Source organism: Gnatocerus cornutus, chromosome 1, assembly GCF_029298725.1.
Source record: "Gnatocerus cornutus isolate USDA-ARS CGAHR chromosome 1, icGnaCorn1.1, whole genome shotgun sequence".
Lineage (NCBI taxonomy): Eukaryota > Metazoa > Arthropoda > Insecta > Coleoptera > Tenebrionidae > Gnatocerus > Gnatocerus cornutus.
The window spans coordinates 8,244,084-8,271,589 of NC_142233.1; the positions used below are offsets into that span (position 1 = coordinate 8,244,084).

General features: G+C 32.4%; 3 protein-coding genes across 3 annotated transcripts; 1 reads left to right on the plus strand and 2 right to left on the minus strand.

The window, feature by feature from the left end:
- Window positions 1-12,268: 12,268 nt before the first annotated feature.
- On the minus strand, window positions 12,269-17,132 carry LOC148180189 (uncharacterized). Its single transcript, XM_088042295.1, has 3 exons — window positions 17,090-17,132; window positions 16,968-17,037; window positions 12,269-12,685 (listed from the first exon to the last, which is right to left on the minus strand). The coding sequence occupies exons 2-3, from the start codon at window positions 17,025-17,027 to the stop codon at window positions 12,371-12,373; spliced, it is 375 nt and encodes a 124-aa protein (XP_087898421.1). The 5' UTR covers window positions 17,028-17,037; window positions 17,090-17,132; the 3' UTR covers window positions 12,269-12,370.
- Window positions 17,133-18,132: 1,000 nt separating this feature from the next.
- On the plus strand, window positions 18,133-18,923 carry LOC148180190 (uncharacterized). Its single transcript, XM_088043369.1, has 2 exons — window positions 18,133-18,361; window positions 18,424-18,923. Exons 1-2 carry the CDS (start codon window positions 18,267-18,269, stop codon window positions 18,836-18,838), a joined length of 510 nt encoding a protein of 169 aa, XP_087899495.1. The 5' UTR covers window positions 18,133-18,266; the 3' UTR covers window positions 18,839-18,923.
- On the minus strand, window positions 18,898-20,295 carry LOC148180191 (uncharacterized). The gene is made up of 2 exons (XM_088033510.1): window positions 20,153-20,295; window positions 18,898-20,083 (listed from the first exon to the last, which is right to left on the minus strand). Exons 1-2 carry the CDS (start codon window positions 20,293-20,295, stop codon window positions 18,898-18,900), a joined length of 1,329 nt encoding a protein of 442 aa, XP_087889636.1.
- Between the last annotated feature and the right edge of the window lie 7,211 nt (window positions 20,296-27,506).

Sequence of the window (27,506 nt, forward strand, 5' to 3'; positions counted from 1 at the left end):
GTAAACAGGCATATCTTGACTCGCTCAAGCACATAGATTTTTTTTCCGATAATTGCGCTGCGCAATTTAAAAATGAATACAATATTGGTAATCTAGGTAAGACAACAGAAGACTTGGGAGTATCCGCTAGCTGGAGCTTCTTTGCTAGCTCGCATGGCAAAGAAGCTGTGGATGAGATAGGAAGGACAGTGAAACGTGTAGTTCACAGAAAGATTATGGCAAGAAAGGCAGTCATCAATTCAGCGAAGGATTTTTTCTTGATAGCCAAGGAATCTATTAATAATGTCAATATTTTATATGTTGATGAATCTAAAGTTAAAAGATCTGAAGAAACTTTAAATCAGCGTTGGAAAAATGTTAGAGCAATTCCAAATATCCAACATTACCATATATTTCGTCCAAATAAAGAAGATAGTTCCAGGGTAGATGTATGTCTAGCAGACGGTTCAGAAATATACACTCTACCAATTTATGAAACAGAAAAGCGTGGCCGTCGGCGTCCACGCAAAGTGTTGTCTGAGTAGGATATAAGTTACTTTGTTCAAAACTTTTCATACAATAATAAAATTTCTCATTTTGCTATATTATTTTTATTTTTGAGAAGTTTTTTTGTAAATTCTATTTAACAAGTTATGCTGTGTCACGCCCGTTACAAAAGTATGTCACACCCGTGACAGTTTTGTAAAAGACACAGTGCACAATTGAATTGATTATTCTAATTGCTAAGAGGCTTAAAATGTCTCCCTATAGTTCATATATTTGTGTACTAAAGGAGAAGGAATCAGAGTTTTGTTATTCACAGAAATATAGAAAAATGTTATTAAAAACAACAAGTTTAATTTGTACGCGTCACACCCGTGACGCTACAAATTAATTTATTTCTCTATGATCTACAGTTATAACTTAACAAATTTTATTTAGATAATAATTTGCAGCACTGTAACCTATCTGATGACAGTATGTATACTTTTGCTTGAAAATGCTCTTGGTCAAAAATAAATTAATAAAATGTTGTCATTTTGTCACACCCGTGACGTATGGAATTGCTGTTTACCCAAATTTGCACCCTGCGATAAGAACACCATCCCAGGCCATGGCAGCTGTTTCGTCATAAATATAAAAATACCACAAGCTGTCCAGTTGTGGTAGCACTCAAATTTTTATGTTTTTATGGTGACTTAGGCCAACTTGGTGGAACTATACACTAGAATGTAATATGAGATTTTATCCAAAACCCCGTTAAACTTAATTAAAAAATTAAATTAAAAAAAATTATCGCAAAAATCCGGGGATGACAAATTTTGAACTAAATTAGAGTGCGATGTGCGTCGTTATGGCATCTAACAGTAAACAAAATTTCCGACGCGCAAAAAAGCGTGAAAGTTTTTGTGAAATTAACATGAATAATCCACAATCTATTAAAGATGAAGCACGTATGGCTTCATTGAAACGTTTACCAGTCAAGTCCCTGAAATTATATGAGAAAGAATTCAAACTGTTTGAAGAATGGTGTACCGATCGTGGTGTAGTTGGCGTAGTTGAAGTTAATGAAGATGCTTTGATGGCGTATTTTTTGAAGTTGGAAAAGAGTCTTGCATCCTCTTCAATGTGGACCAAATACTCGATGTTGCGTTCAACATTAAGTGTGCATAAAAATGAAGAAAGAAGAAGAGGGCCCAAGTCGTCATGTATGTCTTTTCTGTTTCAGCCGATACCACGCGGGACTTTGATTTAGGTGATTTATCGTAATGATCAACGGTCGATATTAGAGTGTGATTGCTAAAACCGTCTTTTGTTTCCCGCGAGAGTGTCCGTATTCTGACTGGTGGCCTTTGAGGTACTCCCACAGTGGAGTGTTGTGGGTGCTAGTCGGCCGGGTTCGCCCGGAAACCAGTCCCGGGTGTATTTTATTATCCGAAAATTCCAAAGATGTAATCTAATGTGCTATGATTTGGACGAAAACTGAGAAGAAGAGGCAGGCAAACCGCAATAAGACAATCAACTTGCAATTCAGTTCAAATTTCTCGCAAATCCAAAACAAATCGTACAGACACGTTACTACGCTTTAAAATTGTAATTTTCTTGTTCAAATCATTGTAACCTTTGTAATCGTTTTTGAAAAGATCGAGGATTATGGGTGGCTTAGTAGTTTTGTTTTGTTTTGTTTTTCATGACTGTAGGCGAGTTTTGTACGTTTTGACCAAACACACTCACTACAGGCCTAACGGTCCGTTGCATTACTAGTTTTTCATTTTCCATGTTCTAAGTCACTAACTACACTAATTTCCCAAAGCAACTAACATCAAAGATCAACGTTCACTAATACAGCTCTCCAACCCATTTGTTGTTTTACTTCACTCTTCCGTTTGTGTCGCTTTTGCCCGTTGCCCTAAAGAACCGAGGTCCGTTTTCTAAATTTTCTTTAGTAATTTTGTTTTTCTCAAACACAACGTAGGTCCTAACCATTTTTGACGATCACAGTCAAACTTTGGATTTTAAATTTCGCGGTCTTTTAGCGCCATTAATTTTCAAATATATGTTTTGTGTGTATGTTAATGTTTTTTTTGGGGGGCCTTTTGGGTTAATACAAAATATTAAAAAAAAATGTTAAAAAAAAGACTTCTGCCTCTAATAAAAAGTCATAGCATTTCTACATTGTTTTAGTCTGATCGCAGCGAGGAGTGATCAAATAGAATGAGTGCTACAAGTGGTCTTATGAAATGAGTGTATTATACTATTTTTTCTACTTTGCTTTGTAAAGAAATTTAAAAAATGCATTTAAAACAAATTATTTTCGATTAGGAATTTTTGAAAAGTTCGGTTGGTAACAAAAGTCGTAATGACATTTGTCTAACAAAATTTGAATTTGAATAATCACTGACGTTTTCTGGTTAATTTTTGTTATGTAAGACATAAATTGTATACCCCCCGAGTTGAGGGCGACAGCACAGGAGGCCACAAATAAGTTGCTTCAAAAGGAATAGAAAATGTTTAGTAGCTGGTGCAGTTCAAAAGGTGTCGAAAATATCAGCGAAAATGTTCTTCTGGCATACTTCGAAGGTTTAAGTAAAACTAAAAAAATCATCTACACTTTGGGTCTCTCGCCGTATGCTGCGAACATGTCTTAATGCGTACCGCAATACAGATATATCAAGATTCCTAAAGCTCAAGGCATTTTTAAAGCGCCAATCTCATGGGTACAAACCAAAGAAATCGAACATTTTGGATGATGAAGAAATACAAAGATGCCTAAATGAGGCCGATGATTTACATTTTCTGGCAATGAAGGTTAAATTTTGACTTATACAGTAATCTCCTACAGTTCTATTTCACTATTATTAGGTGATACTAATTATGGGGTATTCAGGAGCGCTTCGTATACAGGAACTAGTAAATTTGACCATAAATGATTTATACCTAAAGTTACTGTCAGCAATTAATAATAATTGCGACGACTAAGAGGTTAACTACCTTTGTACGTTGCACCGGGGTTTTCGCAAGTGGCTTAGCTAGCACTCCAAAACGGAGGACTAGTAAAGTCAGCTTGCGGAATCGAGGTGACATGGGCGACGTACAAAGGGTGGTTAGCCAGGAGTAGTGACTACAGAGCTAGTAGTTGGTGGTCGTCAAGAAGTCGTAGTGATTATTAAGTGAGTTGTGGTCGAGTGGGACAATGCCTACACCTATATTGTAAGTACATAGTTTTAAGTTTATTATATTTTAAAGGGTATCAATGTAGTTAGTAGGAATAGTAGTTAGGAATAAACAATACATACTCCCAAAACTGTGTCATTATTGAAAGGCCCCGTCACAGACGATAACAAATGTGGTGGTGGTGGTGTTCGTAATAATTGACTCTAACTGGATTCAGCTGATAAAAAAATACTACAATCTCCGTCCAGCTGGGGCAACTGTCAGATTTTTTTTAACTTATAGAAATGGCCATTGTATTAAAAATTACATTGGAATTAACACAATAGGCAAAATCCCCAGAATTATTGCCACTGTATCATGGTGGTGCGCGGCTTTCCTGACATCCTGTAAGTGTGTTTATTACAAGTTGAGATTTACAAAACTGGGAGTAAATCAATTACACAGGATTTTATAACAACAGGACGCGACGGTGGTCTGATGGAACTATTAGGGCCGACAATGACACCTTTGAAAAATCCGTATGATAGCAATGGTAGTGTTTAAAAAGTATTATTTTGTTGTTGCAAGATATATTTAAATGTAAAAATTACAGAGAACGAAATAACAATGGATGAAGGTGAAGTCAGTCCAGAACATAACGCAGTTTACCAGAACTACCACCAGCAGTTACACCAGAAAATCAGTTTCTCCTAAAACATTGAAAATACAAAAATTAAAAAAAAAAAATCGTGCGCAATATAAAAACTGCAAATGCAGCGAATTGCAAGAAGAACACTTAAGGATGAAAAGAGAAAAACATACAAAAAAAAATGGATATTCTAGAAATAATAAAAAAAGAACTGGAAACTTGATCAAAAATATCGTTTGATTGATCTACGTGCGGTATATATATATATCAGGATCTTCTTCTGGTTCCTCTTCGTTTACTTCAATTGCAATGTTATGGAAAACCATAGTCGCAACGATAATAGGTAGAACTCTTGCAGTTTGTACCCTCATTCCAATTGCTAAAAAAGGAAATCTTTTTTTAACACGCCGAAACTGCGTCCAATCACATTTCTCGTCCTTCTGTGTGCATTATGGTATCGGTGTTCTGCTCTGTTTCTAGGTTTGAGAATGGGAGTTAAAAGATATCTCCTGCAAGCCATCGCCAAGTAAATAAACAGGGCAGGCCCAATCCCGTAAGTTTAGAGTCAACAGTAACAACACAAAATGTTGAAAAGAAATCGTATAAAACACTTAACAGTGCTATTAAGACCATAACAATGAAGACTATAACAATGAAGACACAAGAAAAGAAATGAAGAAAGAAAAATTGGAAATTTTGAAACAAATAAATGAAAATATAACAAAGTTGGTAGAATTAGAAACTCTAAAGTTAAACCTGAAATATCCACATCTTGATATTGTTCAAAATGATGATAAAGTACCTAGGTGGAGATTTTGTTAATAAGTAGTGTTAATACCAAAGAAACAAATTTCATTTTCTACTGTTTTAATAATAATAATTAATAAATTTATAGTTGAAACAGTATTTCACATTGTTAAGTTGGGAGTTGATTTTATGTTCAATAAATTTTAAACTGTTACTATAAAAAATTATTTTCAAAAACAATGTTTCTCGTTTGTATTCCTAGCTGCAATAACTGATTATTAATTAACTAATTCAGATAATGGTACTACTTTCATAGGTGCAAGTGGATTACTCGAACAACAAGTTCAAGAAATGATACAAGGATCAACAATAACAGATGAATTGGCGAATAAAGGAACACAATGGCACTTCATACCTCCAAGCGCTCCCCACTTTAGTGGAATCTGGGAAGCAGGCGTAAAATCGACAAAACATCATCTTAAACGTGTGGTCGGAGAATCCACACTTACATACGAAGAGCTAACTACGCTGTTGCATCAAGTTGAAGCTTGCTTAAATTCGCGACCCTTATGTAGACTGACGCCAGGGCATTTTCTAATTGGAAGAGAGTTACTGTCGCCAGCAAGTCCAAACGCCGTTGACGATGAGCTGCTGTTAGAAGGGCGTTGGAAAATCGTTCAAAAGATGAAGAAAGATTTTTGGAAGGCGTAGTCAACAGACTACTTGAACCAATTGCAACAAATGTATAAGTGGAAGAATCCAGAGAGCAGTGTCAAGGTGGGACAAGTGGTGTTGATAAAGAAAGATAACGTTAGTCCAAGTAAATCGCCACTAGCACGAATAACAGATACACATGCAAATAATCAAGGCGTAGTACGAGTAGTCACACTGAAAAGAGCAGAAGGCGCAGAGTTAAAACGTCCAATTAACGAACTGATTCCCCTACCGGGAAAAGATGAAGAAAAGCAAAAATTACAGAAGAGAGAAAAAAAACAGAACAAATTAAACAAAAAAGAAACTACCCCAACTGCTCGCGATGGAAAGTAGTATCGATAGCGTTGTTGTTTCTACATTTTGGGAAGGCAAAGGCAGAGAAGACTTATAATATAGAATATCCAGAGCCTGGATTCTATATTGAACACTTCGGAACTGCAAGAGTTGATAGAGAAGTACTCAAGGTTGAAATACAATTTGAAGATTCAAAATGGAAGAACGACACTGTAACAGGACAAAGCATAGTACGGGAGATGAAAAATGTATGTCAGAAAATGAATGAGCTGGCTGAAGACATCGAATGAAAGACATTAATCAATCATCTTGAACAGGAAACAAGACAGTTGGAATGGATCAAAAAGGGCTTAGACATTACAACAAGAAACAGACAAAAAGGAGGAGTTTTTGGCACCATTTTAAAGTCAATTTTTGGTGTAAATGATGAGGTGTACAGGAACATCGAATCATTAGACAACAATCAAAAGGATCTTAATTCAAGCATGAAATCAACAAACAAGGTTCATGTTACACGCACTAACAAAATTCAACGAAACAGAAATTCGGATAAATGAAAGGTTGAAACAATATCAAGTAAAATTATGTAAGACCTTAGAAGCGGTAGAAGGAATGCAATATTGGTACAGCAAGGTAGAGAGATCCAAGTTAGAAATCCACATGCTAAGTGTTTATCAAAAAGCAAAAAATTTTATACAAGAAGTATTACAACACTATCGTAGTTTATCTCGACTACAGTGAAGAAAATCTGTATGAAATAATCTCACCTGGACAGTTACAAGAAGCGTTAGAGTAAGCCGGAAAAAGGTTACCACAAAACATCGAAATTGTGTCGCAACCAATAATACGAGAAGAAGTTCGTCATGAAAACAACATCACGTCGGTGTATGGATATTTTGCAATGGCAGAAATTGTTGAATTTGAACTTGTGAAGCCGAATCCGATTCCAATAAAAATCAAAAACAATAGGTATTGGGAATTAGATGTAGATACAGACATCATTGCAATTGACTACGACACACAACGGTACTTTCAAATCAGTGAAACGGATTTAAAACATTGCATACTGGAAAGAAAACAAACATACATATGTTCCCCATCCATAATTCGAAACATTGAGAATAATCCGAATTGTGTGATCGACACGCTATACAACAGGACAGACATATCATCAAATTGTCCAGTCAAGAAAAAGAAAATTACGTCAATAATGTGGAAAAGATTATACACGAAAAATACATGGTTGTTTGTCACGCCAGTCATCACAAAAATTGCAGTGATCTGCAATGCAAAAAGAGAAGAAACTAAAATTCAAACATACGGAATAATCTCAATTGCACAGCATTGTGTAATAACGACAAAGAAGACCTTACTAACACCGAAAAGAGTAGAAACTACCAGTAGTAAGTAGGTGGTTACATTCGACTGGTCGCGGTAAATTTGACTATGTCAAAAACTAGAACTGGAACCCGGAGACTGGAAGAAGAAGAAGAAATACAACCAGACGATGATCTCAAAGATTTATGGGAAGAGGAACAATCTCTTCACATAGAAATAAAGGAGAAGCACTGGAAGGAAATCCGACATCAATAGACAGTCACAAGCATTCTCACGACAAGCATGCTTGCAGCAATTGGAATAACAATTGGAGTGACAATTTGGATAGTGAAGAAATTAAGGGAAAAAAGTAGAAACTCAATAGGCAAGCGTCAGCAAAAGGCTGAGGCAGGTGTTGAATTGAGGCCTCGGAATCGATTAGTAGCAGATCCTCTAGAAGGATTCGAATCTCTTAGTTTGGGAACTAATACATAGTGTAGAAATTGGTGGAATTTAAGTTACCGGTAAAATAAGTTTAATTAATTATTATTATTGAATAGTTAGAAAATATGGCATTTTACAATATTTACGTTCAACACTTTTACTTTAAAACAATTATTTTTGTACTATTATGTCGTCTATAATGTGAATAGAATACGATGGTCAGCAATTGTTGCAGATGTATTATGGACACCCTGACCACACACAACAAACACGAGACCACGGCACACAAGAAGAATCTGCTGACATACAGGAAGCGATCACCGACAAGGATGTGTCCACTTCCAGTCGTCGAGTCGCCAATATGTTTAATCGCATTAAACAGATTAATAATTATTACTGTTGCCAAAATGCAATATGTGCATTTTTGTTGTTCAGCAGGTTCTTCACTCCGGTCAGTGACCAGCAGCAATTGTACCTGTAGGCAATATGACGAAATTGTCTACTACTCATAATTAAGTTTAATGTATTGTTAAGTTTTTAATCATCACAATTTTTTATAAAATAAATTAATAATTGAACCAAAAGTCGTTCGAACTACTTCCTAACCCCTTTAACACTTGGTAATCAATCAGTTTAATCATTGACGAATTTTTAGGGAACAAACGTTCTACAAATTACGCACCCAATGTTGACATCACAATAATAGGAGCAAGTAACATTGGCGTATCTATGTCGCTAAAACAGTATTTTACATGATTAGTGCGGGAATATAATTTTTACACATGAGTGCGACTCTTTCAACAGCAAAGCCAAAATTATTTCTGCACGTCTCTTGTACAACATTTTTTACCAAATTTTCGTGAAAAAACTCGCCAACATAGTTCGCATTTGTTGATATAAAAAATCAAGTCGCTAAAGTCGGTAAATGCTTTTCCAGTTGAGGGTTGTCAATTCTATATAGCAAAAAGTTCAAAAATAAAGATTTGTACCAATTGGTTTGTACCACGTCTTCGCAAGAAGAAGAGTTTGAATTTAAGTCCACCTCCCGAAGTGAAAAGTGCGGCAACTGCTGCAATAAACAATTTGTTTAGTCTTAGCGGCACCTTTGTTCCTGTTCGGGAATTCGCAACCATGCGAATTCCACTAACCACCGCCAAGCCGCCCTATTATACAGGTCACTGTATCATCAGAACAAGCCTCAGAACAAATAAACATTGTAAAAAGCAATCAGTTAGTCTTTATTACACAAACGATACGAAAAAGCTCGTATTCTCGACACAATTTGCCGATAAAATCACGCCCCACACATGAGAGTACGTTGTCTTAGTTTGTCAAATGGTGCGAAGATAAAAAAAATCAAAAATTACTCTGAAAACGTCTTGGTGGCCTATTTTGAAGAAATAGGTTCAACTAAAAATCATTGTGGCCAATTTATAGCATGAAACGATTTTGTTTGAATATTAATAAGGATATAGATACGAGTATCTCGAAATATCCAAAATTGCTTGCCGTTCTTAAAAGGAAAACGGAACATCACATTCCAAAAAAATCACAAATACTTGAAGGAGAACATACAGGTTGTCCCAGAACTCATGACCCAGAGAAAAACAGCTTATGAAGGCAACAATTTTGAACCAAAATTTCGAAACAAAAATTTTCTAGCTCAATAAATGATCGAATTAAGACAAAAAAGCGGTAGCCAATCGGGAAGCTAAATAGAATTTGAAAATCGGCAACTATGGACACATACTATCGTTCATTGGTCAGACTCTCGTTGCCTAGGAAATTGAGATGCCCTTTTACTCCACTTCTAGAATAAGCTTCCTGGATTGGTTGTTAATTTTTTTATCCTTTCTCAAATACTATTGTAATTAAGCAATTTTTGTTTTAAAATTTACCATCTGTATTGCTGTCAGCACCTTCCCTTGCTCTCTGGGTCATGAGTTCTGGGACAGTTGTTCTATGATAAACAGCTGAAACATTCTGTGGCGTAAACTGGCTTAAACTATCGTAAACAGCTCAGCGAATATTTATTGAACTGGTTTAAACAGTTAGCTTAAAATGACAACCAAAGTCTATGGTGTAGATATGGAGGTTCTACAAAAACTGCATCAGTTCCAGTTTTTGTTAAACAAAAAAAAATTGGCATAGTCAACAAAATGGTGGATTTCCTAGCTTTTGTGCAAGTTCAAAATGAAAAAGAACTCATACCATTAGTAGTATAGGACGCGGGGTTCTGGGACACTTCGATGGCCTATGCCATCCGCATCTGTCCATGACCTTCATGAAGGTTATTCTTCGTCGGGTGAAGAAGTCTTCAGGAGCCTCTGGTATTGTTGGTCAATTCCGGAGGCTGCTGAAGAGGTGGTGGTGGTGTTGGTTGTTGTTGCCGCCGAGGTGGGTGTGGTCACCGAAGGGTGTGGTCACTTGAAGGGTGTGGTCACAGGTGTAATTAAAGGTGTTTTCCAGGTAGGTTGAAATCAATGGAAAAAAATGTATTTTTTATATTTACCTGTTTCGCTTAGGTGACAGTTACCTGTGTTGGATTGATCTTTGAAAAAATGTGAAAGTGTTGTTGTGGATTTGTGTTGGTTTCGAACCGTGAACCTACGAGTTGTGAAGCCGAGACGTACGCCATGCACCAATGTGCTCCACATACGTTTGTTGATGTGAAAGTTGGGTAGATAACAAACAAATAATCGAAGTAAGTAGGTGGGTAGGTAGGTAGTTAGTTAGTTAGTTGGTTGTTTAGTTAGTTAGTTAGCTAATTAGTCAGTTAGTTAGTTAAGTAGTTCAAAAGAAAAAAGAAAATCTAAAGATAAACCAAGAAAAAAAAAAATTGTTTGGGTGAATAAAAAGATAAGAAAAAGAAAAAAAGGGGAAAAAAGGGGGTTGGAAGCGAAGCAACTGACTCGCCTAGCCTAGCCTAGCCTAGCCTAATTTTCCAGGAAGATTAAGAAAAAAGTCAAAGTTAGTAACTATTTTGTTTATTATTGAAATGAATAATGTTGCATTTGCTCCTGGTGTACATTTCTTAAGGATCGTTGTGGTACAGTTTTAATTAAATCTCCTTTGAACTGGAGGTGTAGTACCCTGTTGTTGTTGTTGTTGTTGTTGTTGTTGGTCGTTGTGGTGGTGGTGGTTGTGGTGGTACGGGTATTGTGGATAAGTTTCATTATTCAAAAGATTCCATCTTTCTTTAAGTTGTTGTTCTTTTGAAGCTTCAAAGGAGGGTTGTAAACGTCGTTTACATTTAAGTAAATGTAAAGACATGCGTGTTGGTTTGACCCAATGGTCTTTAATTAGGGGACACTGAATTAGTTCTAAAGAAAGAGATAGGAGAAAATTATAGGTATGTTCAAATTATATAAATAATTTCTTACCTTCACTCATGATTTAAAACTTCAATTGACTGAATGACAAGTTAATACCTACTGGCGTATTTATATGAAATCCTCATAAGTAAACACATCATTAGCTTACACAGGTCTTTTTTAAATTTTTTTATAAATAACACTGAATCATCTTGTTTTTCAACTCCAATCAGTTTTGCAACATTATATTTTTATAAATAACACCAAATCATCTTGTTTTTCAACTTTAATCAGTTTTGCAACATTGTAACTAATGGGTTCAATAAATCAATATAATTAATTCATATATATTTTTATTTATTTTACATGTAAATTTTGTATTTGTTTTTGTAATTGCAAGAACTCAATGTCAGCTCTTAACTTCTTCAAGACTTTGAGCAAAGATTCGGTCTGTTTTCTTTTCCGTCTCAAAAGATTTTTCAGTTGTTGTTTGGATTTCTGAAAGGAACAAATAAATATTCAAGTTTTTTTAACTTTTTTTTTTATTTAACGTAAATTTACATATTAGTATTTTGGGTGTTTCTCTTTATATAACATTTGGATATATTTTACATAAAGGCATATAGTACACATTGCCCCTTGCTCGGTGGTTTCACCTTGACATTTTGGACATTTGAATTGAACAGGTACAGGCATGTTGCCTCTAACAATACATAACAGATTATGGTTACAAATTAACAAGTTGCGGTTTAAACAAGCAGACTATATGTGACATGCTGCTGCTTTAAAACTAAGTAAAGCTAAGGAATTTACGTTAAATTTATCAGATTTTTTGCGGTTGAGATATTTGTTCAACCTACGCTTATTATGTTCTTCATTACGGTTGCTAGTTATTCTATAATTTGCTACAGCAAAATTTATTTTGTACCAATTATTATTTTCTAAATATAAGGCACTTTTACAAAAGTCCATGTCAAATGTATTTGTAATTTTAAATACAAATAATTCGAAATTTGAAATTTCTGGATAGTTTCCAATCCAAATAATGTTAAAAACAATTAAAAAAAATTAAACGTTTCTTTAAACTTTTGCTTAAGTGTTTTTGGTAAAATCGATTTCGCAACAACTCTATTAACATCATTTTTGCTTAATTGTCGTGGATTCCTACCCAACTCAACTAAGTATCTGGTTTCCTGATATAAATAAAATCGTCTTTTAAAAAAATTGTTTATACGCTCCTTTGTGGCTTGTTCATAAGTTATGCTAGTTTTACCCATGTTGAGTCTTCAGTACAATACAACAAGTTCAAAATGTTATCACCACCACCACACAGTTTACTTTTTTTAGTCTCTACTACTACTTCTTCACTATGTACTTCAATTGAATAATCACAAAAACAAAAAAAACAATCACAGTTGTGACAGTACACAGTTCCTTGGTCGTTGTTGTTGTTGTTGCTGCTTTGGATGGGTGTAGGAACAATTCTTCTTTTTACAGCCTTTTCAGTTATATCCTTATCAAAACGATTGACGTCTACAAAAACTGTGTCCCATTTAGATCTCAGACTGTTAAACTTTTAAATTGAAAGTGTTAATAAATTAAAATAAAATTGAAAGAATTTAAATTAATACAAATATCCCCAAGGTAAAGTGTCTGTGCTCATATTATTTACTAATCTTTTATCATCCGAACCACTTAAAGCCAACTTTGTTTGTTTCAAGGTAAAAACTGTATGCTTTTGTGATTGGATAACATTTTGAGTAACATCTAATTTTTGATTATTAAACAAACATTCAAAATAATCATCAAAAGTAATTAATTTAAGAGCAGATGTTTTTATACCTTTAGCCTTTTTTATAATTCCAAAATTTGCAATAAAATTATAAATTTCCCGTTTACTTGACTTTTCTCGTTGCATATTTTCAAGACGTTTTTGTTTGTCAGCGTTATCATATAAAACTTTAATTGAGTACATTTTCGATCGTAGACCAATAAAATGAGTCATAATTCGACCACAGTTCTCATCCTTCATAAGGCCTAACACTTTTTTATTTTTTTGTGGAATGTTATAAATATTATTCAGTGGGTAATCTGACGTATCAAATTTATGAATATCCTTTTTTATATGTGCATAGATATCATCATCGTTAAATAAGTAAATCAAACCATCTGTATCAGTATATAATAATTTTACATTAGTTCCAAATTTTGATAAAATGTAATTGTAATGAAAGTCGTACAAAAAAGTTTTTGATATATCTAAAATTGACATTCAAACATTCAAAATAATCATCAAAAGTAATTAATTTAAGAGCAGATGTTTTTATACCTTTAGCCTTTTTTATAATTCCAAAATTTGCAATAAAATTATAAATTTCCCGTTTACTTGACTTTTCTCGTTGCATATTTTCAAGACGTTTTTGTTTGTCAGCGTTATCATATAAAACTTTAATTGAGTACATTTTCGATCGTAGACCAATAAAATGAGTCATAATTCGACCACAGTTCTCATCCTTCATAAGGCCTAACACTTTTTTATTTTTTTGTGGAATGTTATAAATATTATTCAGTGGGTAATCTGACGTATCAAATTTATGAATATCCTTTTTTATATGTGCATAGATATCATCATCGTTAAATAAGTAAATCAAACCATCTGTATCAGTATATAATAATTTTACATTAGTTCCAAATTTTGATAAAATGTAATTGTAATGAAAGTCGTACAAAAAAGTTTTTGATATATCTAAAATTGACATTCCCACGTAGATAGGTTTATTAAATGTAATTTCCAACCGTTTCATTTCAATTAAAATCATATTTTTACTAAATATTGTACAACTATGAAAGTTTGGTTGTGAAATATACCAATTTGCACCGTATCGTCCTTTTCATTTCGTTACCAATTTAACATCTCTATATTTTTTTACATTTTCAATAGTTTTTCCAAAAACAGCATTATTCATTAATTTATAAAAATTTTTCTCAAATTCATTTTTACTCTGTTTTCTCAATTCTGTATTTAAGTCGATATACTTTTTTAACCAGGGTGCTTGTTTAAATTGTAAGCAACGATGAATTTTTACCAGTTTTAAACCTAAATCTAAAGCCTGTTTTAAATTTCTATAATGAATAATATAATTTGTTTTCTTGTACAAAGTTGTTAATAATTTAGTATTTTTTGAATCGGAAATTGGTGGAACTAAATGCTCAGGACATAAAGGTAAGTCTTTATGCAAATCAAATAGTGTTGGTGGATATTCAAGATCTACTTCAAAAATGTATCCAATTTCACAATCATCATCGTATAGTGTGTTAAAATCAATTTTATAAATATCTGGACCACTAATCCATTGAAAATCACCCATAGGCAATGAATAACTCATTGCAGCTCCATAAAGATTGTTGATATCAAAATACATAAGGTAAGTTGATGGTTTATTAGGATTATAAGCTTCACCCATATATTTATTGTTTGCTTGCCCGTATCTATTCGAACATTGTGAAACTCCTCCTCGAATACCTCGTTCAAAAAACATTATCATATCAACATCAGTTAATAAAGTTAATTCAACGTTTGTGATTTTTAACATACTATCAAAAGATAATCCTGGAGCTGTACAATAGTGAAGACTATCTAATTCATATGTTTTCATACAAGTAGATCCAAAATTTTCAAATATATCAGCCAAAAGTAAAACGTCAGTTTTTAAATACAATTCAGCATACTCTTGAAGAGTGTTAATTTCAAATACTTGCCAAACCGTACAAGCATGTTCATAATCGGCACCAGAAATCTCAGTATTAGACACATGACTAAAAAACTTTTGCATAGATGGTAAACTATTCTCTTGCAATTTTTCCCAACAATCAAGATACTCATAAGGAAAGATGCCTTTGCGAGTGACTAAATTAAATTTTAAATCATCTTTATAAAATTTCCGTATAATAATTTTTTGCTCATCATTTAAATATGTGGATAATTTATCAATACTACTTGGCATAAATCTGTATGAATCTAAAAATCTAAATTTAATTTTACTGTTGAGAATGTATTTAGTAAACGAAATATATTTTTCTTTATTAATTGGTAATAGATCAATGTGTCCATCAATTTCTGTACTTAAAGCTTTAATTATAAAATGACTATCATAACCAGATAAATTATGAAAAATTACTGGAATAGTATTCATATCTTGAAATTTTAGGTTACATGAGTTATGAGCAGCACCTCTGAACTTTCCTGTTAAATGACAATGATCTTTCACTTTTCTCTCATTATCATCGTTTAAAAATGCTTTACAACAAATATGACATTTCATTGCTAATAAGAAATTTTGCTCTTCTTCAACAGATAATGATTTCATTTTACATGGGTGAGAAAAAATTGTTTCCAATTCATTTGAAATCTTTTTTAATTCATGTACAAACCATACTGAACAATTTTTACCGGTATAGGTATGAAATCTTGATAATGAATCGTCATAGGAACATTTTAAATAAAATGCAATACTAAACGGTTTATGTTTTTGATACTTCTCACAAGTGTTTGTTTTGTTTAAATCTTTATAGTTTATCAGTAGACACTCCAAATCAGCGTAAATAACGAAAGGCACCATCAGTTTATTTTTATAATTTTTAAATTTTAGAATACTTTTATCTTTAGAGGGAAGTTTTATTTTAGTTTCGTTTAACACTGAACAATTTCGCATATGATCATTAACTATATTTTGAGTAGAAAAATGATTTAAACATCTTTCACAAACCCACTTTTTATTTTTAATATTACCCATTTGATAACTTGTTAATCGTGCTAAATTTTTAATGTAAGCAAAATGAAATAAACATTTATTAGAAAGTTCATCATCATCATCATCATCATCATTATCAGTATCTTTTGTTATCATAAGTAAATTAATTTTAGGTGAAATTTCACTTTTACTCAACAGCAAAGGGAGTATTTTTTTCTTTTTATTCAAAATAGTAAAGACATTTATTGCCAACTGATTCATTTTTTCAAATTTTGGAATATCTTCAAGAGCAATGGGAAATCTTATATTGTTGAATTTTAACACCAAACTAAAATGTGGATAAGATGTTACACGTGAAACATTTTTTATTGTTTTTACAGGATATAAAGCACAAACAACAGCCCATAAGAAGCAAAATTGGTCATTGTTCTTGATATTGACTACACTTTTAGTATTTTTAACAAAATCAGGTAAATCAACATATGTTGAAATACCAACACTGATCGGATTATATTTATTTATATTAACTTTCAGATGTAAAATTTCTTTTAGAGCCCACCCACTGTCCCTTTCTTGAAACTCTTCTAGTTGTAACAAAATTTTTTCATAAACATTAATTTTGAACCAATTTTTCAAATCTGTAGTTTTATCAATTACCATATTTGGAGTAGAAAAAAATTTATGAGTTGTCTCGTGAGTGTGAGGTTTTATAAAGACTCCAACAAAAATTACATTTACTTTTAATAACGACCTTTTCAATTCATGTAAAATTCGTCTTGAAAATATTCTAAAGCATTTTAAGAGAAATTTTTTTGGATCTTTCAAAGAAAAATTTGTTATCATACCCGTTTTAATTCTACTTTTAAAACAAGAGTCAACATCTTGCCAAATTAACTTTTTAGATTTTAAATACTTTACACTATGTATTTTTTGTTTTAAGATTAGTAAATAATCCTTTAAAATAGTTAAATTTGATTCAATTTTTGCAAAATTTTTTACACAATTTAATTTATTTTTTAAACATCTCTTATGTAATAAAATGGTTTTTCTGAGCCAAGTTATATATTTTAGAAATTCTTTCTTATGTTTAATTAATCCACTAACCTTTTCAATTTTGTTAACAGCAGAAGTTGAGATTTCATCTAAAATCTTTTGACTGGCCATCTTTTATAGTCTGTTTACAAAATTTGAATTAATAAAAGAATAATATTAGCAAAAGTACTTACTTTGAAATTTCACTAGCAACACTTGAAATGTAAACTGCAGAGACACATTGAAAACTGAGTATGATTGAAGCTGTATTTATATTATAAAATTTAAAAATTATCAGAGCATGCACGTGTCATTTTTATCATCTAAAACTGCAAGAGTTGCAAATAATTATCATTTTGGAAAATTAACCTTTGACATTCAAATTATCAAATTTTATCTAAAACTGTAATTTTTAGAATGTGATAATCATTTGCAACATTAAAAAAAAAACCAAAATTATATTTTATATATTTTTATTTTTTACAATACATATACCACATGTATAAGTTGTGCACGTTTTCTAAAGCACAATTTAAGTATTCACTATGCTTTAAGCAGTGGTGGGACTTAAAAATTGTCTTCATGGTGTTTACTGGAAGACATCCATCAGTTTCGAGGTCGACAATATCCTCATCCAGAAAAAATTGCTGTAACCATTTTTTCTTTTGCAGACCTTTCACTGCCACATGGACTTTTTGATTTGGATTGTATTGTATGAAGTCCTTTAGAAATTTCTCGATGCTTTCATACCTTATTGTTGATGGATCTTCATAGTAGTATTCAACCCCGTGTATTTGATCAGTAGCGTAGTCAATCTGTTTTTGGAAGGCAGCACTGCACATCTCGATTGTGACCGGAAACTTGATGAAGGCGTGTTGGTATTGTTGGGTGTCGACATCCAGAATTGCCAATTCTTTACATACAAAGCATGTACCGAGTTGGTAACCTTGTATGTCAAGTAGATACATTTTGCTTCTTTTCACAGTTGATGTAAAATACAATTTAATTCCAGAAACATATCTTCACCTATTTATACCCAAACATTTTTTAAAAATGCATGCACGAGTTATTGATAAAGATGTTTTTCCCAATAATTTAAGCAGCATTTGCATTTCTTAAATGTTAAACAAAATAAAGATAACTGGTGTGTGTTTTTCCATATATTTTGCAAAAACAAATTAATGCAGCGTAAGTGCAAAATTGATATTTATTGGTGTGTTTTTTTTTCATCAATTCTGTCAGCATGTTTTTATCAGTTAACCTTACAATTTTGTAACAAAAATTATCAACATTTTTTAGTTTGCATACTATAAAAGCTTCGAGAATTTTCTGTTTCTTCATCAGTGTTTGAATCTCAACACCACAACCAAAATGTCAACCACACCATGTACTATTGTAGTGTTTAGCGAAGATCCTGAAAATCTGCCTGCTGAGCATATTACGGTAGTAATGAAGCAATTATTCCAGTAAGTTTTTTTATTATTTTTTTCTTAGTATTTTTTGACTCATGTGTTTGGTGTATGTTCAGATATGGCGTGCTCGAGATTAAACGTTTGGGAGACAAAGTGTTTGTTTCCCTTAAATATTGCCCTCGAGGCAGTTCGTTAAAACGAAAATTTGGCAATTTACCAATTAGATATATTCGCACAAAATTAGACAATGAAGCCGAATTCAAGATTTTGGAAAGCGTTGTGAGACGCTTCAGATTCAACCTCGTTGAAGAAGATGTCAACGAAGTGGAGAATCTAACTAGTCCAAAGAAACGGGTGTACATAGAGCCACCAGTCGAAGAAGAAGATGAAGATTTGATGGATGATGTAGTTGTCATCAATAATGCTCCTTCAACTTCTCAAAAGCAGTGCAAGAATCGACGACGAAAGGAACCCGTCAATCATCGTCAACATCCCGATGCAGAAAAAAACTTTTTCGATTGGTTAGAATAAAAATATAAGCAGATAATTAATGTTTTTATTTTTCCAAAAATTCAATTTATAAAATGTTTTTACAATAAACGGACACGACCTGTCAGTGGTTCATATGTGATAAATTGTTCATGCAGAATCAAACAATAAGCTGCAGTATTAGCATCTATATCTCCTTCAGTTTCAAATTCCAAGCGAACATCTATGGTGGTTTGTTTAATTACTTCGTTTTGATATGAACAATCAATGACAATTAATGGAGCAACCTTTTTGAACTTTTCCAAATTTAATAATGGTTCACAAACTGGTTTTTTATTAAAATAATAAGCTTGTTGAAAATGTGTGTACATTTTGTATGCCAAAGCGTACTTGTTGTGTTTGTAATCCAAATTTAAATTTTCATATGGATACGCTTGAGAATTTAAGTACAATTTCATGTTTCTCAAATTGCAATGATCAAAATTGCTTGCATTCTTTTTCAAATTGTTTCTTCGATCAGTTTGAAATCCAACAATGATGAAACGTGGTTTTTGTAGAAATGTTGAGGTTTTCAACACCCAATTAAAGGAATGACTTTCTTGCAAAAGTGGATAAGTAAAAAGTTCCCATTTTCGATGAACAATCTCCAAAGGAATATTTTTATCGATTATGTTTAATATTTTTAACTTTTCATAATCGGATACTGTTACATGAGGCACTTTCCATGTAATTTTTTCAATCAAAATTTGAGCTTTTTCAAGGCCTGTTGTTTCAATAATACAGTTTAAATCAGAATTTGAACGAATTAAAACGAGTTCCTGACGAAGATTTATCACAATTTTTTTATAATCTTCAGCAAAACCTAGTATCATCGAAAGCGGCCAACATACATCAAATTGTCCTGTTGTATTATCAACAAGTTTTACGTCATCAACAGGAAACCAACCAGCATTCATCAAAGCAGTACTTTCGTTTGGTGTGTAAGATACATAACCTTTCAAACTACTGGTAATACCAGGAGTTTTTACACGATCAATTAATTCACCTCCCAGTAAAAAACGAATTTCTTCAAATAGATGGGCAACAAAGTTATTCACCAATTTTCCTTTGGTGTATACAAGTTTTTCATCATCATGTTTTACTAATCTTCCTTGAATATGAAGTTCACTTAATCCTGGCACTGTGAGTAATTCCTGTTGTTGAATACCAATTCGACATTCATCGTTATGCTTAAGTGGAGTGTTTGTATATGCTTGATATGAATGCCATTCCAAGTTGGTTATTGAACTGTCAATAGTTGGTTTTTGAGTCACATTTAACAACTCCATAACTTTTTATTTCACACGCAATCCTAACGATTGTAGAAATTTTCGATTTTCAGGTGTTAGCGGAGCACTGTTCTTGTTGTGAATGAACGTTTTTGAAATGTTACTAACGTTTTTATATTGCACGTTATTGTTGTTGTTGTTGTTAATAGGTACATTAAAACAAATCACCATTTTTTATATGTTTTACTATTGATTTAATTTACGTAAATGTAATGTTGTCGTGATGAGCTCGTTTCTGAAATTGACCAACTTACCAAATTGATCTGTTATTTTAAGAGTTATGTTTCTAATGAAATCTGTGTTAATTGGTAGATAGATCACGTTTACAGGTTTTTCAATAATTTTATAACCCGGAGGTTCTTTAGGATAAAACGCATAGATGATATGTTCAGCAGCTCCATTTAAATAAGAATTTTTTACAAAAGTACACTCAATTCGAATTAAGTTTACCCTTATTATGTCAACAGGAAAATCTGATTCATGTAGTTTATAGGCTGTAAGTTTTCTTTTTGAAAATCCTAACAAAGATGCTATGGAATTCTTTTTTGAAAAATCGACAACACTATCACATTTTATTTCACATTTTAATGTGTTCAAATTTGCTTTCAACTGTAAATGTATAGGTTTTTCTCCGTTTTTCTGATTTAAAAGTAAGGCTTTCTGCAGGTATTCACCAATGTCTTGCACTTCATAGCTACCAATTGGGATTGCGATGCTAGTGTTGTTTTCACCATAATAAAACATATTATTAGTGTTATCAACATTTGGAATTGCATTATTTACATTAAAATTCAACAAACCAATTTCATAAGCACAATTTTTCTCCAACTCAATAGGAGGATTAAAATCCATTGATAAAATGGATGTTGTATCACTGAAAAGAAAATGATAAGACATCTTGATGCGTGTACAACTGAAATTAAACTAAGTTAAAATAATGTTCTATTAGGTTATTTATTTATTTATTCAGTTAAAAAAGATAAACAAAGATGACCACAATTATACGTATTAAATTTTTGAAATCGCTTATGGTTGTAGAGAATTTGACAAAATCCATTTGAATTAAAATACCTAACCACTTCTTGTGGAGGTTGCAAATCACCAAAACTATCAAAATATTCAACTAAATTACTTTGTTTCCGATAAGCTACCCAATGTGTTCCATTTCCGCTGTTTTGATCCAAATTAATAACACCAGATTCGTTGTGACGTATTTTTTTCGGAAGAACATCTCGTGAAAAGACACCTCGAAAATAAGGAATTTTATATATTTTTGCAAATTTTTCAATATCCAGATTTGTTAAGGGTCTTTTAGGTAGCCCTTTTAATCTAAAAAAAGACCCAATCCTCTTTTGTATGGTTTTAAAAATAAACCTTTGCCCATTGCAATAGCTTCCATCGTTTTATTATGTCTCTCAGATTCGGCTAATGCTTGTCTAGCTTCTTTTGCTGCATTAATGGCTTTCGCAATTCCAGCAGCTCCTCCACCGAGTGCTCCAAGTGCACTAAGACCAGCAAAAATAGGAATTAATGGCAAAATTCCACCGGTTTTTGGGATCTTTATAACACGAGCAGTTTTAATGTTGTTGTTCTTCTTCTTTTTTGATGCTGTTTTTAGTGCCACTAAAATAGCATCTTTTACAGTTTTTGCTTTACTTTTACGAATATTTTGTCTAATGTTTTTAGTAATTTGTTGAAAACTTGTTGATTTTCTTTTCTTTACATTCCTCTTCTTTGATTGTTTACTAACTCTTTTTCTAGCAACTTTTTTTACTCTAACCATCTTGACTGAATGTTAGAATACAACTAAAATTTACTTTTTAATAAATTAGCTATAAATGAGTTTCACTCGTTTTGATGAGATATCTTCATCATCATCATCATCATTCACCAATTTGCGTTTTCTTCTTCTTGCTGCTTTAAGTGTAACTCGTTCCAAATTATTTAATTTAGTTTTTTTCTTAATTTCAGGTTCATCATCAGTATCAAGTTTTCTTTTTACAGCTTTTTGCATAGTCGAAGTACTTGTTGTTGTTGTTGTATCCATTGGTGAGTCATTAACAATCATTATGTTATCAAGTTTGTTAGGTTTTTCTTTTTTGGATCTTTTTGGTTTTGAAAAACGTTTTGTTTTTTTAGGTTTTGTTCTTGATTCACTTGGTTTAGTTATTTTGTAATCTAAAAGTTTTTGCTTACTTTTTTGAAGATTATTAATACTCTTATCCATTTCTTTCAGACATTGATTAAGAATTTTTGTACAAGTTGTTGATCGTTTAATTGTTGCTGAATCATTAGCATCAGATGATGATGATGATGCTAAACCCAATCCTAATTTAACTTTGGCTTTCATTGCTCCTGCAACCCCTAATGCAGCAAGTTTTTCCTTAAATGAAGCGTTTTTAGAATGAAAACGTTCAAGCGCTCTTTTAGCCAACATCTTATCAGCGTTGTGTCTAAAATTTATGTCTTTGGTTTGAGAGTAGGCAATGTCATGATCTTTACAAGCTGCATCAAGTCCATTTATACCAACTTCTCCTCGTTTCAAACGTTCTTCAAGCTTTGTATTTGGTCCACAAAATTGATATCCAGGAAGATGAAGTTCATGTGGAATCGCAAACAATGTTTTATCTAATAAACCGGTACCACTTTGGGAAGTCATTTTTTTTTTTTTTTTTTCTACACGAGAGACAGTAACAAACTAATGACTAGTTCTTCTTCTACTGACATAAATAGTACAGTGTTTAACCATTTATATTTAGTCTAAAATCATCAATAGCATCATGAAGATTGTTAAACAAAAAGTGTTGTTACCGATTGAAAACAATGATTTAAATCATAATGAAGAACATAATTTCAAACATGGTGTGTTATTTCCATCAACCATACGACGTTTAGTTATTGGACCATCAAATTGCGGAAAAACAAATATTATTGTTAGTTTAATCGAACATCCAAATGGATTGAAATTTGAAAATCTTTATGTGTATTCAAAGAGCCTCTATCAACCCAAATATATTTATTTGGAAAATTTATTAAAACCTATCAAAGGAATCGGTTACTATGCGTACAATAGTAGTGAAAATATAACAAGCCCATCAGACGCTAAACCAAATTCAATCATTTTATTTGATGATGTAGCATGTGAAAACCAAAATGTGATACGTGAATATTTTAGCATGGGTCGTCATAACAATATCGATTGTTTTTATCTTTGTCAATCATATGCGAAAATTCCTAAACATCTTCTTCGAGATAATGCAAATGTTCTTGTTTTATTCAAACAGGATGATCTTAACTTAAAGCATATCTATACAGATCATGTTGGTACTGATATGACTTTTGACACGTTTAGAGACATCAGTAGTGTCTGCTGGAAAGATACATATGGGTTTTTAGCCATATTTAAAGACTGTAATCTTACTAACGGAAGATATAGACAGGGGTTTGATCATTATATCTCACTAAATGAATAAAAAGCTAATTGACATATGACCTTGCTCAGAATAGACCTGTTTCCAGACCAGATCAGACCTGTTTCCTGACCAGATCAGACCTGTTTCCTGACCAGATCAGACCTGTTTCTATACCTGTTTTGTGTGCAAAAACACACACACACAGCTACATACATCATGCCAAAGGACATTAAAACTTTAAAACAATCTCTTATTGAAAAACGAAAAATTATTAAAAAAAAATTGAAGTCATTGAAAGAAGGTGAATTCATGCAAGAGGATTCTTTCTTACCGATAACAAAACATTTAAAAACTTTGGAAAATCTTGTTTCCAACGATAAAGTAAACCAAATAAGCAAAAACCCCTCCCCTCTACTCTAAAAGATGAAGACGATGATTACAACAACAACGACAAAGATAAAGTAACAACACCTAAACGCAAAGGAAAAGTAAAAATTAAATCTGATGTAAATTTCATAAATGATGGGGATGTGTTTACAAACGATGAAGATTTGATAGAAGATTTTGTGCAATCATCACCACCACCACCACCACTGCAACCAACACCTGAACAGTCTAGAATCACAGATGATATATATGAAGAGTATTATGAACAATACACCCCGCTACCTCGAAAATATTTACGAGAAATGTTAAATGATTCAGAAAATCAATTTGATCATAAATATGGTGTAAGACATGATCCTGACATTGAAGCATTTTTTATCGGAGATTCACGATTAATATTTGAAGATAACAGTCCTAACGTAATTGTTAAAAACAAATCATATAGAGGCACACGTGGTTTATATGAATTGTTATTTAAAAAGAATCCACAAGGATATACAAATGAAGATTTAAATCTGTATAAAGAAATACTCGAGAAAACAAACGCACACAAAAGATATTATCAATTTAATCAACAAATCGATGGAAGCAGACTACTCAAATATAAAAATATAATTGCTCCATTAACACTACATAAAACTAAATCTTTCTCAACAGGTGGTTGTTTATTGAAGGAAGTTAATAACAAACCACTTGATTTTGTTTATTGGAATGATCCAAACGAATTGGTAGAGAGACTACGTTTGTTAATTTCTTCTCAACAAGCTGGAAATACAGGACATCGCAACGAGATCATCAGTATCATTGAAGAACTACAAGAAAACGGCATCATCGAATAAACAAGAATGGTTTCTTCAAAACTTACTGAAGCCAAAAAACAAGTCGTTAATGAAATACATCAACAAGCACGAATCAATTTTCAAAGACGTCATGTTATTATTAAATCATTGAATGATTTATTTCAAGCTGATCTTGTTGAAATGATTCCATACGCTAATGAAAATAATGGTTTTAAGTACATTTTAGTGGTGATCAATTGTTTTTCCAAATTTGTATGGGCTTTTCCTTTGAAAACTAAAACTGGTGAAGAAGTCACTAAAAACATGAAAATTGTACTTAGACAAGTAAAACCTAATAATCTGCAAACTGATATGGGTAAAGAATTTTTCAATAAACATTTTGCAATGTTAATGAAAAAGTATAAAGTTAATCATTACAACGTGTACAGTGAAAAGAAGGCATCAATTGTTGAACGAGTTAATAGAACATTAAAAAATCGTATGTGGAAAAAATTTAATTATTATGGGCATTATAAGTGGATAGATTTACTTAAGGAGGTCGTTGATGAATACAACCATTCTAAACATAGAACAATTGAAATGAAACCGATTGATGTACACCAAAAACATGAAAAAGAAATATTAAATAAAGCCTACAATCACATTAAAGTGGTTAATTTACCTTCCAAATTTAAAATTGGCGATCATGTACGTATCTCTAAAATTAGAGGAGTCTTTGATAAAAAATACATGCCAAATTGGTCTACTGAAATTTTTTCAATTAAAAAAATACAGTTAACAAACCCTACCACATATTTACTTCAAGATGTTAATAAGAAAGACATCAAAGGTGCATTTTATAAAGAACAATTACAAAAAGTTAAATATCCTGATGTATATCTAGTGGAAAAAGTACTAAAACGACAAAAAAATAAAGTATTTGTTAAATGGTTAGGTTTTGATGATAATCATAATAGTTGGATTGATAAAAATAACATTGTATAAGTAATAAATAAAAACAAATTAAAAATTATTCAAGTGTATTTTATTTTCTTATTTAATATACATAAACAAAACATGAGTCCATGTCACGACTTTTATCATATACATGCATTAAGTCTTCAAAAGTGCTGAATCTTTGGCTCTGATAGTAGATCTCCTTATCTTTTGCTAAGTCCTCCATCTTGAAATTACCGCAGTACATTTTTGATTGTCTAAAGGTTATCGGATAATAATTCCAGTGATGACCAATTATAGTACCAACTGTCCTAATGGTTAAATCTTTAATTTGAGTTCCAAAAGAAAATTCTTTCAAATCAAAATAAAAAGCTGGATATTGTCTTAACACAAATTTATCCTGATGCACTTCATACAAATGAAAATTACCATCATCTCGTACTGGCAGAGAAAACTTCTCTACTCGTACTAATCTTATTGATTGACCCTGTTGACTAAAACTTACAGCAAGCAAAACACAAGCGAAAAACGCAATAACAGATCTATTTTTTCTAAAATACATTTCTATAAACTATGCTTTAACAACTAGTGCTGACAACAGACTGGAACAATCATCTAATGAACTCAACCATTTTATAGTTTGAGTCGGCAAAGATAAGCAAGATGACTTAATCAGAACAAGTTTCTGAGTCTTGTGATAATTGAGGTAAATTTACATTTTTTAACAATTTTGAAATAACATCACATAATTGTATTAGGTTCCTCCTGGTAGTATCTAGATTTGTCAACATCTGATGCAATTTTTTTAAAACTTCATATTTTTCATCATCATCAGTTTCTTCACGTTTCAATTTTTCTTTACCTTTTAGTGGAAACTCGATGACATCCTCATCTTCAATTTGAATACACACACAATCACACATTCGATTCATTGTTATTTGACTTATTATTGAAGATCTCCTCGTTTTATATACCAGATTTAGGCTAGGCTAGGCTAGGCTAGGCGAGTCAGTTGCTTCGCTTCCAACCCCCTTTTTTCCCCTTTTTTTCTTTTTCTTATCTTTTTATTCACCCAAACAATTTTTTTTTTCTTGGTTTATCTTTAGATTTTCTTTTTTCTTTTGAACTACTTAACTAACTAACTGACTAATTAGCTAACTAACTAACTAAACAACCAACTAACTAACTAACTACCTACCTACCTACCCACCTACTTACTTCGATTATTTGTTTGTTATCTACCCAACTTTCACATCAACAAACGTATGTGGAGCACATTGGTGCATGGCGTACGTCTCGGCTTCACAACTCGTAGGTTCACGGTTCGAAACCAACACAAATCCACAACAACACTTTCACATTTTTTCAAAGATCAATCCAACACAGGTAACTGTCACCTAAGCGATACAGGTAAATATAAAAAATACATTTTTTTCCATTGATTTCAACCTACCTGGAAAACACCTTTAATTACACCTGTGACCACACCCTTCAAGTGACCACACCCTTCGGTGACCACACCCACCTCGGCGGCAACAACAACCAACACCACCACCACCTCTTCAGCAGCCTCCGGAATTGACCAACAATACCAGAGGCTCCTGAAGACTTCTTCACCCGACGAAGAATAACCTTCATGAAGGTCATGGACAGATGCGGATGGCATAGGCCATCGAAGTGTCCCAGAACCCCGCGTCCTATACTACTGGCATTGGCATAGTCAACAAAATGGTGGATTTCCTAGCTTTTGTGCAAGTTCAAAATGAAAAAGAACTCATACCATTGATTAAACAAATATCTGTAAGACACACTACCATTTTAATTGAAGAAACAATATACAGGGCTA